Below are 19,868 nucleotides of genomic sequence, written 5' to 3'. Positions count from 1 at the left end.
GAGTCAAAATTACAAAGCCAAAAATGGAATGGTAGTTACTAGGGGCTGGAGGAGGCAGGGGATTTGGTCTTACTGAAATGACATAGATGCAGTGTTGTATTTTATGGTGACTAACAAACACAATAGGAAAAAAAAAAAGGAAGCTCCATGCTACACACACACACACACACACACACACACACGAAGAAATGACATAGAATTTCATTTGTACCAGATAAAAACTTTTGGAGATTGGTTGCACAGCAGTGAGAAATACTTAACATTAATGAATGACACACTTAAAAATGGTTAAGATGGCAAATTTTATGTTTATCTTTATGTTAATGTTTCAATCCTCAGTCCCCTAAAGTAAGGAATACTGTACCTTGAGACTTGTGACAAAATTAGAAAAGATGACTGTGCACACCAGTCAGAATGGCTAAAATCAACAACATAGGAAACAGGTGTTGGTGAGGATGCAGAAAAAGGGGAACCCTCTTACACTGTTGGGGGGAATGCAAACTGGTACAGCTACCCTGAAAAAGTATGGAGGTTCCTCAGAAAGTTAAAAATAGAACTACCTTACAATCCAGCAATTTCACTACTAGGTATTTACCCAAAAAATACAAAAATACTGATCTGAAGTGGTACATGCACCCTGATGTTTATAGCAGCATTATCAAAATAGACAAACTATGGAAAGAGCTGATGTCCATCTACTGATGAGTGGATAAAGAAGATTGTGCGTGTGTGTGTGTGTGAGTGTGAGTGTATGTGTACTCAGCCAGCAAAAAGAATGAAATTTTGCTGTTTGCAACAGTGTGGATGGAGGTAGTATTATGCTAAGTGAAATAAGTCAGTCATAAGACAAATACCATATGATTTCACTCATGTGGAATTTAAGAAACAAAGCAGGTGAACATATGGAAGGGGGGAAAGAGAGAGATCAGGAAATAAACCATAAGCAACTCTTAACTACAGAGAACAAACCAGGGGTTGATGGAGGGAGGTGGGTGGAAGATGGGCTAGATGGGTGGTAGGTATTATGGAGGGCACTTGGGATGAGCACTGGGTGTTCTGTGTAAGTGATGAATCACTGAATTCTGCTCCTAAAACCAATATTGAATTTTCTTTTAAAGAAGATTTCATTTATTTATGTATTTATGTATTTATGTATTTATTTATTTGAGAGAGAGCAGGAGAAAGAGAGAGAGGGAGCGGGGGTTGGGGGGGAGATGCAGACTCCATGCTGAACAGGGAGCCTATGGAGGACTGGATCCCAGAACCTTGAGATCATTACCTTAGCCGAAGGCAGATACTTAAATTGACTGAGCCACCCAGGTGCCTCAACTAACTTGAATTTAAATAAAAACTTGAAGGAAAAAAATATGTGACTATGAAAACCTAAAGTGGGAGTAGCAGGTTTGAGTTAATCAGAGAACTGTCACAGAGAATAGATTAGAATCTATTGTGTAAAATGTATTGTATATGCTCTGTGTATACACGGTTAAGAGTAATGTTCAGGAAACATTTAAAGACTCAGAGAGATAAACTTTTTTTTTTTTCAGAGAGATAAACCTTAGAGTGTTTGCATTTTTTTTAAAAAAAAGATTTATTTATTTATTTATTTGAGAGAGGGGGGGAAAAATATATTTATTGATTTATTTGAGTGAAAGAGAGCATGGGAGAGGAGAAGCAGACTTCCCATAGAGTGGGAGCCCAATGTGGGACTTGATCCTGGTACTCTGGGGATCATGACCTGAGCCAAAGGCAGTTGCTTAACCCACTGAGCCACCCAGATGCCCCTAGAGTGTTTGCATTTTTATAATAATGTAGCTATGCTGTTATTTTTTTGTAGCTATGTTTTTAAATATTTATACACTATATACAATCTAAGAATACATATACATATATTAAAATATACATAATATATATAAACATGCACAGTGTACTCTCACACCCCAAATAGGTATCAGATTTCCTGATGTCATTGATTCGTTAGCAATATCGTTGTCCATAACTGAGAAAAGAAGACTCTTATCCAATTAGAGAAGGATGGTGTGTCCACATTTCCAAGAATTTGAAATGGAGATGAGTAGAAACAGGTGGAGAGAAGTACATCCTGGCTCTGGGCCTCACAGATTCTTGAAGGATTTGCACTTGCCTGGGATCTCAGTGACAATGAAATTGTTTGATTAATGAGGAGCTTTGGAAATTGAATCTCTAGGGATACAGAGACTGCAGTCTGCTTGTGACCACTTATTTCAGTAATCCTTCCCATGAAAAGTAGTAGCATAATTGGACCTCCTCCCATAGAAGATCCTTTTTGTTCGGGAGCCTAGGTCTCATTCAGTCCCTCTTCCCTTTCTGAGTACAAATCTGCCAGATGGCACATTCAGGGGAAATGTCAGTCATCATTCCACTGTGAAGCCAGCCAGGTAACCTACATGGATATTTGGAAATGAGCGCAGGTGTTTTACTACAGGTTCATCCAGGGGAAGTCATGACGAGAGTACGTGTACCAGATGATTAGAACCAAGTCTTCCAGGGTCCACCTGCCTGTCATTCTCATCACATCTTCTACTTTGCACCAATCTCAAGTACCTCCATTTACTAATGTACTCACTCTCTAGTTTGGCCAGGGCCATTTCTTAATGAGTGGAAATCTGCTCTTTTGGGAAAAATAAGATGACTATTAGACAAGTTTCTGACATTTATTTACAATTTTGTGGAGGTGAGAGGGCAGGAAATCTTTGGTAAAGTTCACTTTATCTTCCCATTCTTGGTTCTTGACATACTATCTCAGTTGCTTGTCTCTGAGGTCTCCGGGGATCCAGACAGAATCTTCAGCTGCCTCCCCAGTCTGTTTCTCTTTATAAAATTACCAAATGTTTCAAATAACCAAAATGATATAGTCAATCTTTTTAAAATGCCCAGCTGTTAACCGTGTGGGAATTAATGGATGGCATTTTGCTGTATCAGCTTAAGGTTTTTGTTAAAGGATAATATGCATATAAAAGGTACCTATTTCCTATCCCTCTCTACTAGTCTCCATCCCATCCCAAGGCAGTGTTTGTCTCTGGCGATGCTTCTCCTGCTGGTCTAGAAAACATACATTTGATTGTGCTGTCACTCCACCTTCTCTGTCAGATTCATCAACAACATGGGACTCAGAAACAAAACAGGGGTTTCAGAATTCCTTCTTATGGAAGTGACAGAGGACCCAGAATTGAAGCCCTTTCTCTTCATTCTGTTTCTGTCCATATACCTGGTCACCATCCTGGGAAACCTGCTCATCATCCTGGCTGTCATCTTGGACTCCCACCTCCACACCCCCATGTACTTCTTCCTCTCCAACCTGTCCTTTACTGACATCTGCTTAAGCACAACCACTGTCCCAAAGATGCTGGTGAACATCCGGGCACAGAATCAGAGCATCACTTACACAGGCTGCCTCACACAGATCTACTTTGTCCTGGTTTTTGCTAGTCTAGAAAGTTTTCTCCTTGCAGTAATGGCCTATGACCGCTATGTGGCCATTTGTTATCCACTAAGGTACACAGTCATTATGAACTCCCGCCTCTGTAGCCTGATGGTTCTACTCTCCTTCTGCATTAACATTGTGGATGCCCTGGTGCACAGTCTGATGGTGTTACAACTGACCTTCTGCACAGACCTTGAAATCCCTCTCTTCTTCTGTGAAGTTGTTCAGGTCATCCAGCTTGCATGTTCTGATACCCTCATCAATAACATCCTGATATATTTTGCAATGAGCATATTTGGTGGTATTCCTCTGTGTGGAATCATTTTCTCTTACACTCAGATAGTGTCGTCTGTTTTGAGAATGCCATCAGCAGGTGGAAAGTATAAAGCTTTTTCCACCTGTGGGTCTCACCTGTCAGTTGTGTCTTTGTTCTATGGGACAGGTTTGGGGGTGTACATTAGTTCTGCTTTCACTAACTCTTCCAGAAACACTGCAGTGGTTTCCATGATGTACACTGTTGTCCCTCAAATGATGAACCCCTTCATCTACAGCTTGAGGAACAGGGATATGAAGGGAACCTTGAGGAAACTCATGGGCAAAATGTCACTGTTTTTTCAGGAGTGTGTTGTTTAATTTCCGCATATTTGTATAGTTTCCATTTGTTCTTCAGTTACTGATTTCTAGCTTCACACCATGGTGATCAGAAAAGACACTTTGAATGATTTCAATATTTTTAAATTTACTGAAGCCTGCTCTGTGGCCTAACATAGATCTATCCTGGGGAATGTGCCATGTGTTCTGGAGAAGAGTGCATTTTCTACTGTTGTTGGATGGAGTGTTTACATGTATCTGTTAGGTTTTGTTTGTTTATACTGTTTTTCAAGTTCATTTTTTGGGGGCAGGATTTTTTTTTATTGAACTGCAGTTGACACACAATGTTACATTAGTTTCAGGTATACAACATAGTGATTTTTTTAAAAAAATTATTTTCAGTGTTCCAGAATTCATTGTTTATGCACCACACCCAGTGCTGCATGCAATACATGCTCTTAATACCACCACCAGGTTCACCCCTATCTCCTCCAGAACCCTCAGTTTGTTTCTCAGAGTCCATAGTCTCTCATGCCTCATCTCCCCCTCTGATTTTCCCCCAACTCCCTTATTCTCTCCATCTCCCCATGTCCTCCATGTTATTCCTTATGCTCCACAACTGAGTAAAACCATATGATAATTGACTCTCTCTGCTTGATTTATTTCACTCAGCATAATCCCTTCCAGTCCCATCCAGGTTGATACAAAAGTTGGGTCTTCATCCTTTCTGATGGAGGCATAATACTAAGTTCATTATTTCTTGTCAGTCTATCCAGGGTCACTAGGCATTGTTGAATATGATGTATTGAAGTCTCTTTAGTATTACGGGGGAAACACGTATTTCTTACTTCACTTCTGTCATGTTTGCTGCATGTATTTTGAGGCTCTGTTGTTTGGTGTATGTATGTTTATAATTGTTATATTGTCTTGATTACTGACTTTTTAATCTGTATTTCTGTGTATCTGTTTATCTATTTTCCATCTTGCTTCCTTTGTTTATTTTAACAGTTTTGACTTAAAGTCTATTTCTGCCCCCCCACCCCAAGATTAGCTCTCCTTTGGTGGCTATTTGCCTGGCCTGTATTTTTTTTTTTAATTTGAAATCTATTTGTGTTTGTGAAGCCATAATGAGTCTTTCATAAACAGCCTATATTCACACCATGTTTTCTTTATCTTTCTTCCAATCTCTACCTTTTGACTGGAGAGTTTAATCTGCTTGGGTTTGAAGTACTCACTGGTAAGGCGATACTTAATTCTTCCATTGAAATTTTTATTTTATTTATGTCTGAAACTTTTTTTTTCTTTATTTCTTCCATTACTGCCCTCCTTGCTGCCTTGTTGATTTTTTGTAGTGAACATTTTGGATTTTGTTCTCATTGCCTTTTTGGAATATATCCAGATAATTGTCTTTATGGTTACCATGGGCATTACATTTAACATTCTAAGTTTATAAAACTCTAGTTAGAATACATACCATTTTTATTTCAATAGCATACAAAACCTCTGCTCTTATATTGCTCTGTCTTTATGTTAAAAATACAATGCTGTTTTTTTATTTGCCCACACATTTATCCGAAATCTTAATTTTTTTTTCATACAGAATTGAGTTGCTATTTAGCGTCTTTTCATTTTAACCTAAAGGACTCTGTTAGATATTTTCATAGAGCAGGTTTAGTGATATTGAACTCCTTCAGCTTTATTCTTCTGGGAATGTTTTATTTCGCCCTCATTTTCAGAAGGAACATTTTGTCAAATATAAAATTCTTGGTTGTCAGTTTTGTTTCAACACTTTTAAATATGTCATCCCACTACCTCTCAGCTTCATGGTTCTTGTGAGAATTGGTTTTTAATCTTATTGAGGACCTCTTGTATGTGTGGAGTTGATTTCCTCTTAAGTTCTTGTATATGATGAGCACCTTTCAAGTTTCTCTCTTTCCCTTTGCTTTGCTAGTTTGATTATAATGAGCCTTAGTGTTAGTATCTTTCAGTTACCCTTCTTGGAGTTCACTCTGCTTCCTAGTTTTTTAGGTTCATGTCTATTACCCTGTTTGGGGAGTTTTTGTTCATTTTATTCTCAGTTACTCTTCTGTTTCTCTTCTCCTTCTGGCACTCTCATAATGCATATGTTTTTTACACTTGATGGTGTCTCACCGGTCCCTTAGGGTCTACTCACTTTTCTTTGTTCTTTTTTCTTTCTGCTTCTCAGACTCAACATTACAATGTAATGGCTCTGGGTATGATAATCTCCCCCAGATTTTGCTCTTTTCCACAGTTTTATTGAGAAATAATTGACATACATCATTGTATAAGTTTAAGGTATACAGCAGGATGGTGTGTTTTACATATATTGTGAAATGATGACCCCAGTAGGTTTAGTTAACATCCATTATCTGATATAGACACAGTCAAAAGAAAAGAAAAATATTTCCTCCTTGTGATGAGAACCTGAAGGATCTATGCTAACAACTTTCCTGTATATCATATAGCAGTAGTCATCATGACTACATGACTACATTAGGTGTAGTCATCATGTTGTATGTTATACTCCTAGAACTTATGTATTGTATAACCAGAAATTTGTACTTTTTTACTTCTCTCCAATTCCTCTTCATCGCACCTCTCATCTCCGGTAACCACAAATCTGTTTTCTTTTTCTTGGCTTTAGGTGTTTTGTTTTGTTTTGTTTTTTTTAGAGTCTACATATAAGTGAGATCACAGAGTATTTGTCTTTCCCCATCTGATTTATTTCATTTAGAATAATGCCTTCAAGGTCCATCCATGTGTCCAGTGATGGATGAATGGATTAATAAGTTATGGTATGTACATTTGTGTGTGTGCATCATAAAAAAATGAGGTAATCCTATGATTTGCTTTTTAAAAAATTGTTCATGGTGGTAGTAGTCTGTTTAGTAACTTTCCCAGAATGTTTGCAAGGACTAAAATTTTTATTTTATGTGGTCCTTGAAATCTGTGTTCCTTACTTTGTTTAGCTAGTGTTATGGAGAATTCCTTAAATGCCAGGAGTGATACAAACACCAAAGAAATAACAAAGCTCTATGGTATTTTTTTGTTGTTAAATACATAAAAAAGGGTGTACTGGTTACATAATGCCAGAATATTATACAAATAAACTACAAAAAAAGTAGGATGGGGTGGGAAAGGGAGTTTTAAAATTGTATACTCGCCATGTAAATTAAAAATTTTAAAACATTAAAAAGTGCACAAAATAAATAACAAAGCTCTCTGAATCTTTTCAGGTTGGATCTGTGCTACAGTACTCTTTCAATACTTATCCGGGTTTGCATTGAATGTAGAGATCAGTGTGAAAGTTGAGGATCTTCTCTGGTACTTTTCTGAGTATACGTCTTGCCATGAGTGTGCATGTGGCTTTGTAAATTTTCCCATATGCTTGGTTGCTTTTATTTTTTATGTTACTTTATTTTTTAAAGGTTTATTTATTTTAGAGAGAGAGAGAGAGAGAGGCAAAGGGAGAGTGGGGGAGAGAGAATCTCTAGAAGATCCCCTGCTGAGCATGGATCCCAATGTGGGGCTTGATCCCATGATCTTGAGAACATGACCTGAGCCAAAGTCAAGAGTCAGATGCTTTACCAACTGAGCTACCCAGGTGCTCCAACTTGGTTGCTTTTAAACATCCTAATTTCCTAAAGAAAAATTCCCCTATTTTACTCTGGGGTTTAGTTGATCTGTTTTATGGTTTTTAAAATTTTACAAAAGATTGTATGTATGTATGTATGTATGTATGTATGATTTTGTGCAGGGAGAGGGAGAGAATCTCAAACAGACTCCACACGGAGTATGGAGTCCAGCCTGGGCCTTAATCTCATGACCCTGAGATCATGACTTGAGCCAAGATGCTTGGCTTGATCCTAAATTTCACACTGGTTTAGCACAAATCAGACCATATTTTATGTTATGACTTAATCTTTTACCATAAGTGTGTATAGGCTAATAGTTCAGCTTGCAGTATTTTCGAACAATACCCACTACTTTTCCAGCCTGAGTTCTGAGTTAGGCAAAACAGAGATGAGTGCCTTGTGTCAGTTCTTCAGGTCGCTTCCAAACAGGTTAAAACAGACATACAGAATGGTTTGGGAAAGGATCTACTGTGGTTCTTCAGAATACCTGGACCAGGGTCTAATCCTGATCATACATTTTCATACTAAGTATTGCCATGCCAGGAAAAGGGAGGGGAAAGGGCAGGTAAAAATGTCACATAACTTTCCTGCCATTTTGAAGTTGCTTATTCCTTGATTCAGCATTTACGTTGTTGCTATAAATTTTGGGTGTTTTTAGGAGTTCTGACAAAGTCAGTTCTGACTGTTATTTTGAGAGGACAAGAGCTTTGAGCCTCCTAATCTCCCATTTTTTCTTTTTGCTGAGGCTACTCCTATGCACAGTTCATTTTGATTATAGGGACTACATGAGAAATGATTGACTATACAGGTCAAGGCTCTTAGGCTGTGCCGTCCCTTGGGGGAGCCACTGCACACATGTGGCTGCTAAGCACATGAAGAATGGTGGTCTGCACTGAGACAGGTGCCGAGGTTTAAAATCTACATTGGATTTCAAAGAGGATAAAAGTAAAATATCTCATTAATAATTTTATATGGCTTATATATTGAATTAATATACTAGTTTACATAAAATATATTGTTAACATTTATTATAAAAATAAACTGTTGAGTATCATATGTAGAAACAGAATACAACGCACCATACATAGAATTAGTCCTTAGAATTTGCTTTTATTTGCTTTATTTAATATATCTGCTTAATTTTCATGCATATCACCACATGCATTTTATAGATGACCTGTATTACCTATCTATCTATCTATCTATCTATCTATCATCTATCGCCATGTAATAAACTATGCTTTTGAGCTTACATGTCCTGTCTGTCGTCCTTAGGTTGTTGCTGTAAAGGGTACCTTTGAATGTACCTTAGGAAACAAGATGAGAATGCAATTACAGAAGGGAACTGCATCTGTGTATAAAAGGAATTTGAAATAGATACGAAAATAAATAGGTGGATGGGGAAGAATTTCATACTTTTGGCCTCCTGGGATGAGGGGGTTAGCTAGTGTGTTTTTCTTTCTTTTCAAAAAATATTTTATTTATTTATTTGACACAGAGATCACAAGTAGGCAGAGAGGCAGAGAGAGAGAGAGAGTAGGACACCGAGTCCCGGTTGAACAGAGAGCCTAATCTGGGGCTCGATCCCGGGACCCTGAGATCATGACCTGAGCCAAATGCAGAGGCTTAACCCACTGAGCCACACAGGCTCCCAAGAGTTAGCCAGTTTTAAGGTTTTCCTTCTCTAAGCCTTGTTCCTTAAAGATTCTTACTACCTGGGGATCTGTATGATAGTAAGGGAATGTGACTAATGAGGAACTTTGGATACTAAACCCTGAAGGACCACAGAGACTGCAAATTGTCTTCCTGTGGCCGCTCTATTCAGGTCACTAGGCAGCACACTTGAGCCTTTTCTCAAGGATCATCATTTTGTATAATGGCCTAGTGCTTTGAGCTGTGTTTTCATTCTCCATGGGAAGTATCAAAGGGAGAACTGGGTATCATTTCTTAGATATGGCACCCAGGTAATCTGAAGTTCCCAAGTATATGGTTTTCAGATAGGAAGGGGCAGTCCATTTGGGTCTGTGAGTGAGAACATGGTGGAGATGACCTGATCTTACTCATCTGTGGAGTGCCTCATTGTTCATCATCTGATATAAATATGTACTTTTGCAGCAATACCTAATAAGTCTCGTTTTCTACTCTGAACCCAAAGTTCTAGAGACCTTTTCCATCCTCAGGAGAAAATTTCCCTCATACAATTTTATAGAAAGTTCTAGAATTCTCTAAAATGTTGAATTTCTGGGCACAGAATTGAGGTAGGAGGTTAGCACATATTTGTTCCTCTGTGTCTGTTTTTTAATACTCCTTTGTAGGGATGGTCCTTGGTTTGGGTCCTGGTGCCTGTCTTTGAGGACTCTGGAACAGGAAATGGACCAGGGTAAATCCTATAAAGCTATCTCTCTCGTGCTGGCCCTTCTTCAGTAACCTACTAAATATTTAAAAACAGAGACTAGGGGCACCTGGGTGGCTCAGTTGTTAAGCATCTGCCTTTGGTTCAGGTCATAATTCCAGGGTCCTGGGATTGAGCCCTGCATTAAGCTCCTTGCTTTGCAGGAAGCCTGCTTTTTCCTCTCCCACTCCCCCCGCTTGTGTTTCCATTCCCACTGTGTCTCTCTCTGTCAAATAAATAAATAAAGTCTTTTCAAAAATAAATTAAAAAATGGAGACTAATACAGACTATCAGGACAGGTACTCGTGTATCTGTGTCTGGAATTAATAAATTTTGATATTTGTCATAATAGTTTTCTTCTTAAAGTAATAAAATAGTTTTCTTAGAGACAGCATTCTATTTTTGTTTTTCTCCATTCCTGTCCTTCCTTTCCCAGAGGAAACCACAGTCTTTAGTTGGTTTGGTCTCTTGGCCTTGTAGTAAACTGTTTACACACAGACACACGTATGTGTATTTGTGTGCGTGTATATGCAGGTGCATGTATGTGTGTCTGTCTGTCACAATGCAAATGCCTATTCCTTCAAGAGGAAATAAATAGTGATGTTGTAAGACAGGGGTGAAAGTCAGTGAACCAGAGTGAAATGTACCAAGGTTTGTTTCCTCTCTCTGCTTCTATATGTGAGCAAGATTTACAATGGGAGTTTTATCACATAAATTCCTTCCTGAAAATTGTTACCTTGCCAGGATTTTTCTTTCTTTCTCTCCCTTTTTTTTGTCCCATTCCTCACTTCCCTCACTATAATGAACATGCATGTTTGTCCAATCACTGTCATGCCATAAACATTTTCTTTTTCCTTAGGAGAGAGAGAGAGTGGGATTGAGGGGCAGAGGAAGAGGGAAAGAGAGAATCCCAAACAGGGTTCTTACCCAGTGTGAAGCCAGTGTTTGGCTCAGTCTCACAACCCTGAGGTCATAACCTGAGCTGAAATCAAGGGTTAGACACTTAATTGACTGAGCCACCCAGGAGCACCTAACAAATTCTTATAGGCAGTAGTAAGAAGATCCTATATGTGAAGCACTATGTTGGGTGATGTTTTCTAGTTGTAAACATCTCCTTATTTCCAAAGTATGTGCTGAAACCTGGAATAAACTCAGGTGTTTCTGAGTCCAAATTTATAGTCCAAATGATCATTTCTGATATAGTTGCTTATTTTCACAACTCCATGCATGGCTCAGATTTCCTCATTGGTGAAGCAGAGTTTTATATTGCTATTCATCTTTATTTTATTTTTTATTCTTTTTAAAAAGATTTTACTTATTTATCCATGAGAGAGAGAGAGAGAGAGAGAGCGCGCACGCACAGGAGAGGAGAGAGGGACAAGCAGACTCCACTATGAGTGTGGATCTCAGTGCAGGGCTTGATCTCATGACTCTGAGATCATGACCTGAGCTGAAATCAAGAGTCAGATGCCTAACTGACTGAGCCATCCAGGTGCCCCACTAGTCATCTTTAAACATTAGGATCCTGATGAGTTTTTTTTTTTCTTTAAAGTAATCTTCACACCCAACATGGGTTTCAAATTCACAGTCTGGAAATCAAGAGTTGATGCTCCATCAACTGAGCCATCCAGGCAACCCCTGATGAGATATTTACCTTTAAGACATGATTAGAGAGGGGTGCCTTGTTGGCTCAGTCCATTAGTCAACTGCCTTCAGCTGGGGTCATGATCTCGGGGTCCTGGAATCGAGTCCCACATCAGGCTCCCTGCTTAGTGGGGAGCCTGCTTCTCCCTCTCCCTCTTTTTGCAGCTCCCCCTGCTTGTGTGCTTTCTCTTTCTCTATCAAATAAATACAAATCTTAAATCATTAGAGAATTTTTCTAAATCAATACCTCATAAGAATTACAGACAATACATGGACACACCCAGGACTGAGCGAATTAGGCCTCCCCTGTTTGAAAGGATCCAAGGTCAATAATCTAGTACATAAACAATGAATTTTGGAACATGGAAAAAATAAAATAAAATAAAATAAAATAAAAAAGCTATCATCTTAACCCAGGAAATAGGAGTCGGTACCTATCTTCTGAATACCTTCAGGAGGCACTCCCCAAAGCTGCCTGACCCAAACTTTAGTGGGGCCCAATTAGGGGGGAAAAAAAAGGAGGATCTGAACTTCTGTGATGGATTTTTTATAGTGCAACCATGATTAAATTAACTTACAAAAGCACTTTATTTTAGATGTGATTGGCATGTAAACAAGCTGTACAAAGTAACATACACAACTCAATGAGTTTGGGTAAGTGTTAATACTTGAGAATCCATTACCACCATAAAGACCATAGACATATCCATCATTTCCAAAGTTTCCTCTCATCCCCATTCTTATTAATTATATGTTTTAAAATATTTTATTTATTCATTTTAAGAAAGAGAGAGACAAAGAGACCACAAGCGGGGGGAGAGGCAGAGGGAGAGGGAGAAGCAGGCTCGCCCCTGAGCTGGGAGCCCAATATGGGGCTTAGTCCCAAGACTTGGAGATCACGACGTGAGCTGAAGGCTCATCTGAGCCACCCAGGCAGCCCCTCTTATTTTTTAATGATTATTTTTGTGATAAGACTACTTAATTATAAGATATGCCCTCTTAGAAAATTTCAAACATACAGTACATTATTATTAGCTGTAGGCACTATGGTATAGAGCAGATTTCCAGAACTTACTTATTTTGTACAACTGAAACTTTGTACCCTTTGACCATCACTGCTCTATTTACCTCTCTCCCAAGCCAGTAGCAACCACCATTTGACTCTGCTTCCAAGACTTTTGACTATCTTAGATTCCACATGTAAGTGATACCGTACAGCATTTGTCTTTCCCTGTTGGGCTTATTTCACTTAGCATAATATCCTCTGGGTCTATCCATGTTGTCACAAATGGCAAGATCTCTTTTTTTTTAAGATTAAATAATATTCTGTTGTGAATATATACCTCATTTTTTAAAATTTATTTTTTATTTATGTTGAGCATAACAGTATTCATTATTTTTGCACCACACCCAGTGCTCCATGCAATCCGTGCCCTCTATAATACCCACCACCTGGTACCCCAACCTCCCACCCCCCCAACCCCTTCAAAACCCTCAGATTGTTTTTCAGAGTCCATAGTCTCTCATGGTTCACCTCCCCTTCCAATTTCCCCCAACCCCCTTGTCCTCTCTAGCTCCCCTTGTCCTCCATGATATTTGTTATGCTCCACAAATCAGTGAAACCATATGAAAATTGACTCTCTCTGCTTGACTTATTTCACTCAGCATAATCTCTTCCAGTCCCGTCCATGTTGCTACAAAAGTTGGGTATTCATCCTTTCTGATGGAGGCATAATACTCCATAGTGTATATGGACCACATCTTCCTTATCCATTCGTCCATTGAAGGGCATCTTGGTTCTTTCAACAGTTTGGCGACGTTGGCCATTGCTGCTATAAACATTGGGGTACAGATGGCCCTTCTTTTCACTACATCTGTATCTTTGGGGTAAATACCCAGGAGTGCAGTGGCAGGGTCATAGGGAAGTTCTATATTTAACTTCTTGAGGAATCTCCACACTGTTCTCCACAGTGGCTGCACCAACTTGCATTCCCACCAACAGTGGAAGAGGGTTCCCCTTTCTCCACATCCCCTCCAACACATGTTGTTTCCTATCTTGCTAATTTTGGCCATTCTAACTGGTGTAAGGTGATATCTCAATGTGGTTTAATTTGAATCTCCCTGAGGACTAGTGATGATGAACATTTTTTCATGTGTCTGATAACCATTTGTATGTCTTCATTGGAGAAGTGTCTCTTCATATCTTCTGCCCATTTTTTAAAATTTTTAAAATTTATTTATTTTCAGAAAAACAGTATTCATTATTTTTTCACCACATCCAGTGCTCCATGCAATCTGTGCCCTCTATAATACCCACCACCTGGTACCCCAACCTCCCACACCCCCGCCACTTCAAACCCCTCAGATTGTTTTTCAGAGTCCATAGTCTCTTATGATTCACCTCCCCTTCCAATTTACCCCAACTCCCTTCTCCTTTCTAACATCCCTTGTCCTCCATGATATTTGTTATGCTCCACAAATAAGTGAAACCATATGATAATTGACTCTCTCTGCTTCACTGATTTCACTCAGCATAATTTCTTCCAGTCCCGTCCATGTTGCTACAAAAGTTGGGTATTCATCCTTTCTGATGTAGGCATAATACTCCATAATGTATATGGACCACATCTTCCTTATCCATTCATCTGTTGAAGGGCATCTTGGTTCTTTCCATAGTTTGGCGACTGTGGCCATTGCTGCTATAAACATTGGGGTACAGATGGCCCTTCTTTTCATGACATCTGTATCCTTGGGGTAAATACCCAGCAGTACAATTGCAGGGTCATAGGGAAGTTTTATTTTTAATTTCTTGAGGAATCTCCACACTGTTCTCCAAAGAGGCTGCACCAACTTGCATTCCCACCAACAGTGTAAGAGAGTTCCCCTTTCTCCACATCCTCTCCAACACATGTTGTTTCCTGTTTTGTTAATTTTGACTTCTGCTCATTTTTTGACATGATTATCTGTTTTGTGTGTGTTGAGTTTGAGGAGTTCTTCATAGATCCTGGATATCAACCTTTGTCTGTACTGTCATTTGCAAATATCTTCTCCCATTCCGTGGGTTGCCTCTTTGTTTTGTTGACTGTTTCCTTTGCTGTGCAGAAGCTTTTGACTTTGATGAAGTCCCAAAAGTTTATCTTCACATTTCTTTCCTTTGCCTTTGGAGACATATCTTGAAAGAAGTTGCTGTGGCTGATATCGAAGAGATTACTGCCTATGTTCTCCTCTAGGATTCTGATGGATTCCTGCCTCACATTGAGGTCTTTTACCCATTTTGAGTTTATCTTTGTGTACTGTGTAAGAGAATGGTCGAGTGTCATTCTTCTAGATATAGCTGCCTAGTTTTCCCAGCACCACTTATTGAAGAGACTGTCTTTTTTCCACTGTATATTTTTTCATTTTCTTTACCCGTTCATGCATTAATAAACATTTAGATCAGTTTTATATCTTAGTTATTGTGAATGATGCTGTGCAACAAACATGGGAGTGCAGGTATCTCTTTGAGATCCTGATTCCAATACACCTGAGTATATACCTGGAAGTTGGATTGCTGGCTCAAATGGTAGTTATATTTTGAACTTTTTGGGGTATCTCCGTAGTGTTTTCCATAGGGCTCTACCAGTTTACAAATCCCACCAACAGTGCACCAGGTTTTGTTTTCTCCATACACTTGACAACACTTCTTCTTCCTCTTTTCTTCCTCTTCCCCTTCTCCTTCTTCAGTAGCCATCCTAACATGTGTAAGGTGACTTCACGTTGTGGTTTTGATTTGCATTTCCCTGATTATTAGTCATTTTGAACATCTTTTCATATGTTTGTTGGCCATTTGTATGTTTCTTTGGAGAAATGTCTTTTTAGTTTCTTTCATCATTTTTTTAATGGGGTTGCTATTTTTTTTTTTTTGCTCTTAGTTTGGATATTAGCTCCTCAACAGATGTGTGGTTTGCAAATATTTCTCCAATTTTGTAGGTTGTCTTTTCATGTTGTTGTTTCTTTCTTTATGCTGTGCAAAGTTTTTAGTACAATGTGTCCAAGTTGTTTATTTTTTTTTCTTATGTTGCCTGTGCTTTTCCTGTCATACCAAAAACACATTGCCAATACCATGTTAAGGAGTTTTTTCCTTGTGTTTTATCCTAGGAGTTTTATGATTTTAGATCTTCTGTTTAAGTCTTTAATCCATTCAAGTTGATTTTTAAATATCTATCTCGCTGTTTTTCTTTTTCTTTTTGTATTTGAGTAAGGTTGACACACAGTGCTACGTTAGTTTCAGGCATACAACATGCTGATTCAACAAGTTTTTACATTATGCTGTGTTCACAACAAGTGTAGCTGGCACCTATCCTGACACATTGCTATTACAGTATCATTGACTGTATTCCTTATGCTGTGCCTTTTATTCCCATTACCTATTCATTTCATTACTGGAAGCCCATAGCTCCCACTCCTCCTCATCCATCAATAGATGAGAAAAGATAAGGAAGATTTGGTATACATATACAATGGACTATTAGGCAACCATAAAAAGGATGATATTGTGCCATTTGAGACAACATGGATGGATCTAGAGGGTATGAAGCTAAGTGAAATATGTCAGACTGAGAAAGACAAATACTATATGACTTCATAATTGGTTTTTCTTTTTGGTATCGTGTAAGATAAGTATCCAATTTCATTCCTGTGCATGTAGATACCCAGTTTTCTTTTCTTTTCCTTTTTTTTAAGGTTTTATTTATTTGAGGGGAGAGAGAGAAAGGGAGAGAGAGGGGATGAGCAGGGGCAGGGAGAGGGAGAAGCAGGCTCCCCATTGAGTTTTATTAATACCATTTGTTGAAGAGACTACCTCTTCCCTATTGAATATTCTTGGAACCCTTGTAAAAGATTAGTTGACTATATATGTGTCAGTTTATTTATTGACTCACTATTCCATTCCATTGGGCTCTGTGTCTGCTTTTATGCCAGCATTTTTTTAAATTTTCTTTATTTATTTGACAGACAGAGATCACAAGCAGGCAGAGAGAGAGAGGGGAGGAAGCAGGCTCCCTGCTGAGCAGAGAGTCATCAGGGGCTCGATGTGGGGCTCGATTGCAGGACCATGAGATCATGACCCAAGCCAAAGGCAGAGGCTTTAACCCACTGAGCCACCCAGGCACCCCCTTTTATGCCAGTATTACACTGTTATGATTACTATAGTTTTCATATGTAGCTTGATATAAGGAAGTGTATTGCCTCCTACTTTGTTTTTCTTGTTCAAGATTGCTTTGACTCCTTGGAGTCTTTTGTGTTTCCATATACATTTTAAGATTTTTTTCGCATTTATTTATACATACTATATAGTGAATGGTATATACCCAGCCTCAGAATCAGAAAAGCAGTCATCCCGAATTCCTCCCTCTGGAGTCTTGGTCTTGAAGGATTTGCACTGCCCTGGATCACAATGACAATAAAATTGCTTGGCTAATGAGGAGCTCTGGAAGTTGAACCTCTAGGGATACAGACACTGCAGTCTGCCTGTGACCACTTGCTTTAACAGTTCTTCTCCAGAAAAGAAGTAGTACACCTGAGCCTCATTTCATAGATGATCCTTCTTGCCCTGGAGCCTCAGGGTTACTCAGTCTTTCTGCCCTTCCTGAGTATTGATCTTCCATTTGGTACATTCAGAGAAAATGTCGAATCATTCTACGATGGCCACCAGGTAATCCGATGTCCGTTAGTCAATGTTTGGAAATGAGGGTAGATATATTATTACAGTTCCATCCGGAGGAAGCTGTGAAGACTTCATGCATCAAATGATTAGAACCATGTCACCAGGGTCCTCCTGCATGTCATCTTCTTCACATGTTTTCTTGTGCTTTTACCCCAATCTCAAGTACTACTGATTTACTAATATCATACTGTACTATACACACTATTGCCAGGACCATTTTCCTACTGGGTAGAAATACATTTTTATAAAACAGGATGGCTGTTATAAAATTATCTGACATTTACTTGCAATCTGGTGGTTGTGGGAGGCAGGAAGTTTAGTAAATTTCACTTCATCTTCCCATTCCTAGTTCTTTTTTTGTTTGTTTGTTTAGATTTGTAGATGGTATATTTTTATTATGTGTATTGTACATCAATAAAATATTCCTGGTTCTTGACATACTTACGTATTATCTCAGTTGCTTGCCTCCTGAGCCAGACGAGTCTTCAGCTGCATCCCCAGTCTGTTTCTCTTTATAAAATTACCAAATGTTTCAAGTAACCAGAACAGTATATATAGTGTATTTTTTTTTTTAAAAAAAGGCCGTCTCTTGGCCTTTTTGGAAATTAATGTGGATGACACTCTGCTGTATCAGCTTCAGGCTTTTGATAAAGGAACAGAATAACTACATACAGAAGGCACCTACTTCTTTTTTTAAAGATTTTATATTTCAGAGAGATAGAGAGAGAGTGCTACAGAGCAGAAGCAGTGGGGAGCAGCAAGGCACAGGGAGAAGCAGACACCCTGCTGAACAGGGAGCCTGATGTGGGACTTGATCTCAGGACCCTGGGATCATGTCCTGAGCCAAAGGGAGGCACTTAACTGAATGAGCCACCCAGGCATCCTGAGGGCACCTACTTCTTATCCCTCTTTACTAGTCTCCATCCCATCCCAAGACAGTGTTTGTCTCTGGTGGTGCTTCTCCTGCTCGTCTAGAAAATACATATTTGATTGTGCTGTCACTCCACCTTCTCTGTCAGATTCATCAACAACATGGAACTCAGAAACAAAACAGGGGTTTCAGAATTCCTCCTTATGGAAGTGACAGAGGACCCAGAATTGAAGCCCTTTCTCTTCATTCTGTTTCTGTCCATATACCTGGTCACCATCCTGGGAAACCTGCTCATGATATTGGCTGTCATCTCTGACTCCCACCTCCACACCCCCATGTACTTCTTCCTCTCCAACCTGTCCTTTACTGACATCTGTTTAAGCACAACCACCGTCCCAAAGATGCTGGTGAACATCCGGGCACAGATTCAGAGCATCACTTATGCAGGCTGCCTCACACAGATCTACTCTATCCTGGCTTTTGGTGGTTTGGAAAGTTTTCTCCTTGCAGTAATGGCCTATGACCGCTATGTGGCCATTTGTCATCCACTGAGGTACACAGTCATTATGAACTCCCGCCTCTGTAGCCTGCTGGTTCTACTCTCCTTCTCCTTTAGCATTGTGGATGCCCTGATGCACAGTCTGATGGTGTTACAGCTGACCTTCTGCACAGACCTTGAAATCCCTCTCTTCTTTTGTGAAGTTGTTCAGGTCATCCAGCTTGCATGTTCTGATACCCTCATCAATAACATCCTGATATATTTTGCAACGAGCATATTTGGTGGTATTCCTCTGTGTGGAATCATTTTCTCTTACACTCAGATAGTGTCCTCTGTTTTGAGCATTCCATCAGCAGGTGGAAAGTATAAAGCTTTTTCCACCTGTGGGTCTCACCTGTCAGTTGTGTCTTTGTTCTATGGGACAGGTTTGGGAGTGTACATTAGTTCTGCTTTCACTAACTCTTCCAGAAACACTGCAGTGGCCTCAGTGATGTACTCTGTGGTCCCTCAGATGATGAACCCCTTCATCTACAGCCTGAGGAACAGGGACATGAAGGGAGCCTTGAAGAAACTTACAAGTAGGACACCTCTTCTGTGATTGTGTCATTGGCATTGGACTGGTTTCTAGAATGAGTCAAAGTGACAAAAAATACATAATGAGCCAGAATATCTGATTCTTGAATCATCACCTTCTGAAATTACAAGATCGCATAATGGCCATGTGCATTTTAATTTGATGTGGAAAACTAATTTGCACTTTATCCAGCAATGTGGTGTTTAGCAAGTGGTTTCAAATCTCTAATCTCAGTTTCTGAGTCAGAGTCCCTAAAAGCAGAACCAGAGTCAGGGGTTCTTGTAGTAGTGATTTTGTGAGGTTTGTTTTCAGAAGAGAAGTGGGATAAGGTGGACAGAACAGGGAAAGAATTTAAATGAGGATGTTGTGAGTCTACCTGATTCCAGGGTCATGTCATGAGAATCGCACTCCAGTGTTGAAACTACTAGGAGGCCAGGTGCTGAGATTTTTTTTTTAAGATTTATTTATTTATTT

General features: G+C 39.2%; 2 protein-coding genes across 2 annotated transcripts; both read left to right on the top strand.

Annotated features, from left to right (window-relative positions):
* The first annotated feature begins 3,124 nt into the window (after positions 1 to 3,124).
* Positions 3,125 to 4,096, top strand: LOC116567949 (olfactory receptor 7G1-like). The gene has a single exon (XM_032303345.1). It carries the CDS (start codon positions 3,143 to 3,145, stop codon positions 4,094 to 4,096), a length of 954 nt encoding a protein of 317 aa, XP_032159236.1. The 5' UTR covers positions 3,125 to 3,142.
* A 14,368-nt stretch (positions 4,097 to 18,464) lies between these two features.
* On the top strand, positions 18,465 to 19,418 carry LOC116567944 (olfactory receptor 7G2-like). Its single transcript, XM_032303332.1, has one exon. It carries the CDS (start codon positions 18,483 to 18,485, stop codon positions 19,416 to 19,418), a length of 936 nt encoding a protein of 311 aa, XP_032159223.1. The 5' UTR covers positions 18,465 to 18,482.
* The last annotated feature ends 450 nt before the right edge of the window (positions 19,419 to 19,868 follow it).

Source organism: Mustela erminea, chromosome 1 (genome assembly GCF_009829155.1).
Source record: "Mustela erminea isolate mMusErm1 chromosome 1, mMusErm1.Pri, whole genome shotgun sequence".
Lineage (NCBI taxonomy): Eukaryota > Metazoa > Chordata > Mammalia > Carnivora > Mustelidae > Mustela > Mustela erminea.
Note: the sequence above shows the minus strand (reverse complement) of the source record. Positions and strands in the feature narration are given on the sequence as shown.